Genomic DNA, 10,410 nt, shown 5'->3' on the forward strand with positions numbered 1-10,410 from the left:
CTCCATAGCTTCAGGCAGGCCATTGCATCCTGAAATCCTGACCCTCACTCAAAAAGATTGCAAGTGTTTGCTAAGGTCTGTAATCCAATTGCACTTTCTATACATACGCATGTACATGCAAACTGCCATAGTGCCAGCCAGGTCCCAAAATGACCACCATGGTAGTCAAGCCGTGCTAATGGCAAAGCTTCCAGGACGAGACAGAGCCCCAAGCACTTGACTTTCCTCTGAATGGATAAATATCGATTCCCTTATACCCAAGCCTAAGTGAATTTACAACACCCAGTGGATTCATAAGAGTGCTTGCTCCTTGCTCTTGCTGAGGGTGTTTCTAGCACAGTTATATTATCTCTTCACCTAATTTAATATTTCCCACATGCTATATGGTTTACCTGTCCCCATGCAGAACTTTGTGGAAAATCTTGCTAGATGCTTCTGGTCTCAGAGGACGTACTTAAAGTAAAGGACAGTCTTTCTTAATTATTAGCAATGCAGGTGCTGTTACTATGTGTATATGGCAAGGATAAGAGCATGAGGAGTTCTGTCTCTCTCCTGGTGTGCTTGCCTTCATGCACACCTGAGTTCATCCCACTCATCTTAGTGTCAACTATGTTTGGCTTTTTGCTCTCCAGTTAGCTTTATACCTCAGTTTGAAAGCAGCCCTGAGACTATACGTACCTGTGAAAAGATGGAATGGTCAGATAGTCTAAGAACAGGCTCATATCCACAATTAATTGGCATAAGCTGAGGGATACACTGCATTATCCTGGCCCATCAGTGAAACACACAGTTCTAGTCATGCACTCCAGCTCATTACAGAGGGTTCAGATCAAGTACCCCGGGACATAAGCTGAATACGTGATCTTTCTGTAAGCCAGGAATCTACCTCGATAAATATGATTTTGAACAAACACTGAATCTAAGCCACACATCTGACCTTCCTCAGATGAGCCCTTTTTACTACAAACATTAAATTTATGATGCACTCAGAAATTAATCTCGCAAATCTCTGCTAGGATTTCCTTGCAACTGACTCCTTCTCATGGATTTGTAGGTCTGGGACAATGTGCTATATTGTTTAACAGCCCAGTACAGGATGAACACACTGATTCTGGCTGTGGTTTGGTTTACAATGGCCTTAAGGTAAGGTACTTCTCCAGTCTTTTCAGGAAACTAGAGTTGTCTGAGGGCTCTCAGAGTTTGAATAATTACTTTGCACTTTTAAATAAACAGTTACAAAATGAATCCTGCTCTTATTTTAGAGTATTTGTGTACTAAGCCTTGCTACCCTATGAAATATTGACTGATCTGATTGCTTATATGAGAATACAATGTGCTCTGAACAGACCAGGACTTGAGGGGTGGTTACTAGTGTATACCAGTATACAGAATTTCTCACCTCCAGATCTTTCATCTGATCCTGTCCACATGTCTTTTGTCCCCAAAAATCTACCTGTGTCTCAGCTGTCCAACAGTCTAAACCTCAGTATGGCCTCACACTTGCAGAAACCTGCAATCCAAGAGGAGCTCCCATATTTCTCACAGTTCTGCATATCTCTTGGGGAGCAAGTATAGCACATTGCTATATTTCCCAGCCAAGGAGTCAATGTCAGTGAAAATTAAATGAGTTGTCCTGCTTCAGGTTAACTAAAATGGATCAATGTGCTTCTGAGAGCAGCTAGGTGTTTATGCTATATAATGCAGGTGCTTACACTAGAGAAACACATTATTTAGCCCAGTGTCAGAGCTGAGCAAGAATTTGCATCAGAAATGCATTCACCTTAGGAAGCTGACAGGTTTACATGTTATGAAATAGATCTTGGGAAAAGCACTGTGACATTTGTACAGGATCTTGTATGCCTAACATGTTCCTCCCATCTGGCTGCAGTTACTATGGCCTTATTGTCTGGTTCCCTGACATGATCCGGTATCTCCAAGAAGAGGCGTATGAATCCCGTGTGAAAATCTTTGATGAGGAAGAAGTGTCGCACTTCACCTTTAACTTCACGCTGGAAAACCAGATCCACAGAAATGGGGAATATAAAAATGATAAGTAAGTGAATAGAGCTTGGTTTGATTAGTACTGATGGGGAAATGGCACATTTGGATAAGTAACTCTGGTTTCAAAGGAACTAAAATATATTTCTAGGAAACTCCTTTTCTTCATTTTCCACAAAGCTGAGGATCTTGGTTGTTCTTTTGGGCACAGAGTCTATAACTCAGATCCCAGCAGCAGTTTTTCACAGACCAAATATTCTTTTTATCCTGCTTTTCACACACTCAGCCTCAGCCACCTGCATCTCCAGACCCAAGAAAATGCATTTGAGAAGTTTTTGCAGAGTCCAGCTCTTGGTAGTCCCCCTTGGCAGCTGCTTGCTAAGAGCAATGAGCAGGGAATGAGCACACACCTGGATATGTTGGGCATCTCTGAATGAAGAGGTGACTTCTCTTTCCTTAGGATACACTGACATCTACTGGCTTTGGGCAGCAGAGACCATCTCCTGTAACAAAGCTTCTTTTTCTGCTTTCTGAAAACAAAAAGCTATGTTCACTTAAAATCCTTCATACAACCTACCCCAGTCTCCATCCTGCAGCCCCTCAATGCAAGTTGTGTCATGACCCTCAGCTGTACTGGTGTGATTCTCCCACATTAAGTCTGCCTCTTCCCACTGTTTCACCTTCTCTTTTACTGCTTTGGAGTAAATGACGTTACTCTAGCAGGTCATTGTTTTCCTGCCTTTATCCTCTTTGGACTGGACCTGGACCTGTGTAACCAGCCTGCACCTCAATCACTCTGAGGTCCACGCAGTAGAAATCCTAGTGATTTGTAGCAGACCATTTATACTTTTCTATATCCTAAGGCAATGGATGGAAATCTACCCCTATGTAAACTCTATGGAGATCCCATAGCTCCCAATAGACTAGACATGGTGTTACTCGAGCTCCCTTGCGCTATGTGGAGAGGTCCCACTGGATGTTCAGTGTTATACAACATACTCATTGTTTTGCTCTTCACAGTTAAGCCCCGCTGCCTATCTGGACTGTTCCTTTTACCTTAAAAACTACTTGTCTACATTTCCTTGGTGTATATCTGATGGAGATTGATGAAGGTCCTCCTGGCACGTGCTCCTACATCCTGCCAGAAACCTTCACTGCAGTAAGGAGTTGTCCTTGATGGTCTGAACCTAGGGCCATAACTGCTACTTCCCTGCCTATGGAGCAGTCAAACAAAGCATGGTGAGAAGTGGATGCCGGTCAGATTTAGGGCCCAAGGACCCTTGTATTGCACCTGGATGAGGTGCTCAGATTCCACTAACATCATTGAGAATAGACGGTCAGCACCATGCAGGATGGAGACCTAAAATTGTCCTGTATATCACTATACTCCTTCACTGGCCTTCTCCGATTCAATAACTCAAAACCTGATCAAGCTACATTCTAGTAATGCCTAGCGCATATCTCAATATGATTTATAGTTTCTTGTTGCCCCCAGGCCTTGGCTGTGAGTTAAAACACCATTGAACACAGGCCATTGCTATGTGGCTCTCTTAAAGATGTAAATTAAGAAAGAAAATTAAAAGGGCTTTTAACAGCCTTTAAGAGTAAATACATCACAAGCTATTACTGAGCAAATACAGGTCAGCTTAAGTTTTGCTGTAACCTGAGATACCTTCTAGATGGAGCAAAAGACTTGAGTAGTCTTCATGTATTTTGTGCATTAATAGTATCTGTTAGAAGCTAGTGTTCATTTAATGGTGTAAATACCCATCACATTAGACTTTTGTAAATGCTCAGTTCAATTAAATTTCTGGGTATATGTTAGAAGCCTTTTTGTTTGGTGACAGTTGTGGCCTCCTTAGCTTGAGCAATAACACATGCACTTAATAGCTCTTCATATCTTCAAAACATGCCTGTGCATTAACTAATACATCTTCCCAGCATCCCTGCAAAATCTTACTGGTAAATCAATATTGGGTCATCCCTCAGGCAGGCAGGGCAGAAATGTCAAGCTTCCCATCAGAGGAGAAATCAATCACCTCACACTAATGATTATTCTTGGTGTAATTTATTTTCTTTGCACTATATGCAGTCCTTGACAGAGATGGGTACAAGTGGTACACAGATAATCTCCCCACTCCCTCTAGAAATCATCATGCATTTTTGCTTCAACAATCACTTCTAGTTCGAACAACTGTCAGAAGCTTTTCACCAAATGGCTTGATAGGCATCTGATAATGGCTGTTTTTATTTATGCTTGAGGAAGAAGCAGGATATGGAAGGCAGCAAGGTCAGCTCACAAAGAGAATGTCATGCACTGAGCAAAATGATGTCTTCTTCAGATGGATGAGTACCGAAAGTGAGAGGATTTGTGTCCAGTCTGCCTCAGCAGCAAATTTTCTTAGATGTGACTATTTTGAGGAATGGAAAAGCTGCCAGAAATCCTAAAAGCTCCACATCTCTTAAAAAACTTGTTCAAACCCATCTCTCCTAATAAAATACAAAATGCATAAGCATTGGGTTGGAATTTGCAGGGAGAATACAGTTATGCATTCAAGCAACGCTTTTTCTGTAAATGACCTCAGAAATCGTCATTACTGCTTTGTCTCTTGAAACGGCCATTACACACTATATAATATAGGACGTACCTCGCAGCACAGAATGAAACTCTGTTTCCTGCCCCACAGATTTATTGGCATGAAATTCAAGCAAGTGAGATTTGAGGATTCCTTGTTTGAGGAATGCTATTTTGAAGATGTGACATCCAGTGAGACCTTCTTTGAAAACTGCACCATCGTGTCCACTGTCTTTTATAACACAGGTAAAGGCATTCCTAATATGGTCTAGTCCCTATAATTAGGAAGCATTGTATCAGACTCTGGGAGAAAGGATGATAGAGATCTGTGTGTCTGTATATGTGCTGGGTAATGACAGTGATGACAGAAAAAAGAGGGTAAAGGGACCAGCTGTTGTGTTAGCATTATGACCATTTGGTTTCTGGAAGAAAGCCAGAAAATACATAGTGCTTTTGGCTTATAGCTTGGCTAGACATTTTTCCTTTCCCGCAAAGTGAGCTTAGCTGTCCATGTAGGCATGAGCCTGTCAGAAAATTCTTGCTGCCACCAGCATTTCCCCACAGGTTGAGGCTGTTCTCATTTATGGTTTAGGTTCCAATTTTTGCTTAATTCCATGTTTTTAACAATGCATTTGAAAGGAGGTTTCAAGCTGCCATCAGTGTTTTTAACCACATGGCTTCTGGTGTTATTTCCTACTGTAGGGAAAATGCAGAAATCTGCTCTCAGACCTTGGAAGGCTAAAATAGTGGCAAAATGCCTAGCAGTTTACCAGCTCTCAATTCAACAAATTCAGCTTAAAATACAATTTTCGGTTTTCTCTTTAATTCATATCTAACTTCTGGTTGATGATCCTAAGCAATAAAATATTCATTAATTTATCCTGAAAAAGCTTTTCATGTCTCCTCTGGCAGAGAACAAGCTGTAGGACCATGACAGTGACAGCCTGCACCGCCCTGGTCCTTGTGACACGGGGGCACTGGTCCAGGCGATTCCACAAACATAAGGAAGTCCACGAACTTACGCCCACCAGATGCATAGCATGCAGCTGCAGTTTGCCACTTAAGTATCAGTTAGAAATGGTCATTTCCATTCGGTGGAGACCACCTCTCAGATTTCGATTCAGTTTTGATCCTGACTCCTGTTCCTGCTGTGTGAAGGGATATGAGTCAAGTGGGATCAAGTCTTTGCCTCTTTCCCTGGCAGATCTCTACGAACACAAATTCATCAACTGCAGACTCATAAACAGCACTTTTCTGAAGCAGAAAGAAGGTTGTCACCTGGACTTCGAGGAGGACAATGACTTCCTAATTTATCTTGTCAGCTTCCTGGGCAGCCTGTCCGTGCTGCCAGGCAACATCATCTCTGCACTACTCATGGACAAAATAGGGAGGATAAAGATGATTGGTGAGTGCGGACGATAGGTGCGTGGCGCGAGTCATGAGTATGCGCAGAGTCAAGGTCAGCGTGAAGGTCCCTCTGCATCTACATGTATGAACGCAAGTGTAGCGGGCTCAGGTGGAGATGAATCATTCCCGTATCAAATGGAGCTGAAAGATGAAAAGTCTCGAGGGTGAGGCACCAGACAGTGACCGAGAACAATTTGGTTCTATTTCTGTTTCTCCAAGCGATCTACTCTGTGGCGCTGGGCAAGTTATCTGCTCCTCCCACCCCGCCTTTTCTGTGCAGCTATGTCATCTTGCTTTTTTTCCTTTATTTTGACTTTTATGTCAAAGCCTGTGTGTTTATCCAGTGCTCAGCACAACAGAGTCTGAGCTGCTGTGGGACTTTTTGGTGCTACTGAGTTAAGCTGATGTCCATAACATTCTGTACAAATAAATGAAAGACTTTGCTGGTAGCAATGAATATTCATGAAGATTATTTGCTGTGGCTGTTTGGCAGCCCAGGAATTCTCTCTCTTAGGTTTCTGATTTCCAAATGAAATACAAACATCTTGAGAGATTGTCTAGTAGATTAATTGACCACATTAAGGCTTAGAAAGAGAGCCACCCTTTAGTCTTACAGGATTAAGTTATCACCTCATAAACTTCATGATTACTTTGGGTGTTTCTGGTGTCCTTTCTTCCAAGGTTCAAACCTTGCTTTCTAGGCACAATGGGGATCATGCCTTGGGAGACAGACAAGTGAGTCTGGAAAAATGAGGAATGTGGTTGAGGTGTAAAGACTGAATCACACTCTTGATCTCACCTGTCTCTCTCTTCTAAGAATTTAATTAGCTTAGCCTGATGACCTCAGTGTTAGTCAGGTAAAAAGGCAAGCAAGATGACCCCACGTGTGCGTCAGCAATGTCCACTGCGGGGAAAAAATTAGGGTTCATGCAATGAATTTGGAAAAGACCCATAAAAAACAGAGGGTCTGTGAGGGGAAAAAAAATAATAAAGCTGAATGAGAATCAGATTATCCACCCAGCAAACATGTCAACGTTTCAGTATTTTCATCTGAAATTGAGATGACAGCTGGAATCCTAAATGCTATTTCTTCTGCAGAATGAAAAGTACAGGACAAAAATTGGTAAAGACATGAAGGAATGTTTCACTATGGAATTCTTAATTGACACAGAGCCTTCTGGCATCCCACCCATATCAGACTGCTGAACAAATTATTTCTGGTCAGCTCACCACAAAAACTGAATTTCTCTTTTGTGGTATGTGCTTCACTGGGACTTCAGGTTTCTCACATTCCATTAAACCGTCTCCTGTGCCAAATGTCAGTTCTCCTGGTGTACCTCCTGTGATCCTCATTTGTACCTCTTAAGCAGAGGGAATAATCCTAGAGCACAGTGCTGGATGTAGTTTGGCCAGGTAGTACGGAACAGAAGAGTATATGGAGTCCTGGATCGGATGGCAGCTTTCCATAGGCTGCACACCGCAGGGGCATAATATCCGAAATGAAGCACTTTTGTTCCAGTTTAACATTCAAATTATTTTGGTCTGTGTCAAATTAATTCAAAACCAAGCTAATAAGCAAAAACAATTCTTTGGATTCCTGATAGTAAATGGAAATACTTCAGCAACAACAGAACTTTCCAGTGAAAGATATTTTGATTTGCAAAAATTGCATCCTTCAGGTGAAAATGCCCAGCTAGGGAAGAAGGTAGTGATGTATCCAATAATATTTCTGAGTCTGAACTGTGACTAACTGAGCATGAACGCTCTCACTTCCTCCCTCAGTGGTATTCATAAAATTATGGCTCCTGTGCAAATGTGCCATGAAATCTAATGATGTTCTTATAATTAAGAGACCTCAAGTGCTTTATACAATTGACTGTAAATTATCCTAATTGAGACTAGAAATGTGTCAAGTGATTTGAATATGATATGAATTGCAGTTCTTCACTCAAAACTCAAGTAGAAAAACCTTCACAATGATTCTTCCTCCTCACTGACTTTCATGTTTACTTGCCTCTGCTCTTCCTGGGTCCATCTGGAAGCCTGAGATGCTGGAAACCTGCCTGGAAAAGCCCGTCTTCAGAGTCTCTATATAGCAGGAATATCAGCAAGATCAGATGGTCAGATGGATTGAGAACATTTTCAGGCTGGTTTCCAACATCAGAGAATGACAGATAGGCAGCATAAAGGTATTTTGGGGCTTTTGAGGATTTTGTTCATTTTGGGGGTGAAACACTGCCATTTGAAAGCCATCTTTATCAATGGTGAGGTTGACTGGCCATGGACTGGGGAAACTGATGCCAACATTTTTTTCTTGGCTCCCTCCTGCAGGTGGCTCAATGCTGATCTCTGCAGTGTGCTGCTTCTTTCTCTTCTTTGGCAACAGCGAGTCGGCAATGATTGGCTGGCAGTGCCTGTTCTGTGGGGCCAGCATTGCCGCCTGGAATGCCCTGGATGTGATCACCGTTGAGCTCTATCCCACCAACAAGAGGTGCTCAGAGAATTCTTCCTTTTCAGTCCTTACCCTCTGACTTTGGCCTTTCGCTTCCAGCAGACATTAGATGCAGGAGGTGTATTTTTTTGTTTTAACAAATACTTAAGGGCTGAGTAGTGCTGTAGCTGTACCTGATCAGCCCTGACATTTGCAGGTGTAACTCTGAATGCATGGTAGCTTGTATTCAGGAATTTATGTGGGCAAATGTAAATTATGGGCAGATAAAATATGAACAGTCTGTCATTTCCACAAAGATGCATGGAAGTCCGGCCCTTCAGACTGTATCCCCCGGCCTCTTGTCATAGCTCATCACCATGACAGCCTTCCCCTCCACAACCTGGAGGCAACCACATGCAGAGAATGATTTGGGAGGTGAGGCAGTGCAGAAACTTTTGGGAGCATGTGCTGGAGATAAGATCCTTTCTGGCAACATCATTAGGAGCCTTTTCTGCCTTTTTCAGGCTGTTGGGGAGAGCCAGGAGGCAGCATGCTTTCAGCTGCTGGGTGAAGCAGGATTTGGAGGAGTGCCCAGGTTGTTTCTCTGATGACAAGCCACTCCAACCAGTGCTTGGAAGGGCTTTGACAAGTTCTAGAGAAGGTTGTGTCCTGCTTTCTTTGTGGAGAACAAAAGCTGTCATAGTGGGCAACTCAAGGTCTAGGGAGAAGTTGAGATAAAAAGGAGAAACAAGTACACACAGACATTCTCCTCATTCACACAGACATAAAAAACAGATATATTTAGTTATACTGTCTGGCTTTGTTTGCTAGGAATGTAGCCTGGGCAACATACAAGCATTCACAAAATAACCCACTGAGATCTGTAGTTATGTTGAGAACCTCATTCCTAACCATTGCTTTCTGCTTTTCTTCTCCACAGGGCAACAGCCTTTGGCATCCTCAATGGGCTTTGCAAGTTTGGTGCCATCCTGGGGAACTCAATCTTTGCCTCCTTCGTTGGGATAACCAAAGTGATTCCCATCCTTCTGGCTTCCTCTGCTCTGGTTGGAGGTGGCCTGCTAGCTTTGCGCCTACCAGAGACTCGAGACCAGGTCCTGATGTGAGGAACTGCAGCCAGGGAGATGAGGCGGGTAATGCAGAAGAAGAACAAAAAAGAGCCATGTTTAGAAAAATCAAAACGTCCACTTGTACAGTGCTCTGTCGATACCTCAAAGAGAGGGGGCAGGGGGAAAGAAGACCCCAAAGGGATAAAACCCCTAATTTCTGACCCTTTTTGAGCCATGACAGGTGCATGCAGCTATGGCACACACATTGCAGAGCTTGGCTGTTCGTGTTTAATCTTGCCTACACTGGGGAATGCTTGGGGGTCTATCTTTTCCCTCTCCATCTCGGTGTAACGACAGAGGATGTGAACAGCTTTGTGCACTTGTGTGCCTGTGTGGGTGTGAGTGTGTCTGATGGGAGAACAGATCCTGACGCCTGTACGTCTTTGCAGAGCTGTGAGATACTGCCTGCCTTGCCAAGCTCTCCCTGGCAATTCATAAAGCCACGCTTGGTCCCGAAAGGCAGAATGGGAGGCACTTAACAAACCAACTCTAGGTGAGATCCAGCAATAGTGACAAGAGCTCCAAATGCACCTGGTGACCTTAGCGCTCTTGATTTTGGGGTTACTGTCTGAACCCACCAGAAAGAGCCCTGATTTCTGGAGGTTATGGGGATGTGTGCTCAGCTCTCTCAGAAGAAGCTGGGTCTCAAAGCCCTTTGTTGTCTTCACTTGGGCATGCAGAATCACTAGGCACTTTCCAGGTCTAGGAGATATATATATATATACACACATACATAATTTTATATATATATATGTGTGGGTATTTACACATACTTGCATACATATACACACTGAAGTGATCACCCATTGAAATTTATAATTTTTCATTTTTGCATCTTTAAGAAGACCTTAAAAGAGACACTAAAAACTAAT

At 42.9% G+C, this 10,410-nt stretch overlaps 1 protein-coding gene across 2 annotated transcripts in view; it reads left to right on the top strand.

The window, feature by feature from the left end:
* SV2B (synaptic vesicle glycoprotein 2B) overlaps window positions 1-9,535 on the top strand; it is a 29,183-nt gene extending 19,648 nt beyond the window's left edge. Inside the window, exons 7-12 of one of the 2 annotated variants that reach the window (XM_026074493.1) lie at window positions 1,055-1,143; window positions 1,889-2,053; window positions 4,686-4,819; window positions 5,778-5,978; window positions 8,312-8,471; window positions 9,352-9,535. In XM_026074493.1, coding sequence (XP_025930278.1) covers window positions 1,055-1,143; window positions 1,889-2,053; window positions 4,686-4,819; window positions 5,778-5,978; window positions 8,312-8,471; window positions 9,352-9,535 — 933 coding nt within the window. The remainder of the gene's footprint in view (window positions 1-1,054; window positions 1,144-1,888; window positions 2,054-4,685; window positions 4,820-5,777; window positions 5,979-8,311; window positions 8,472-9,351) is intronic. The other variant, XM_026074503.1, reaches the window with a different exon arrangement.
* The last annotated feature ends 875 nt before the right edge of the window (window positions 9,536-10,410 follow it).

The sequence above is a fragment of the Apteryx rowi genome, unplaced genomic scaffold (genome assembly GCF_003343035.1).
Source record: "Apteryx rowi isolate R43461 unplaced genomic scaffold, aptRow1 scaffold_11, whole genome shotgun sequence".
NCBI lineage: Eukaryota > Metazoa > Chordata > Aves > Apterygiformes > Apterygidae > Apteryx > Apteryx rowi.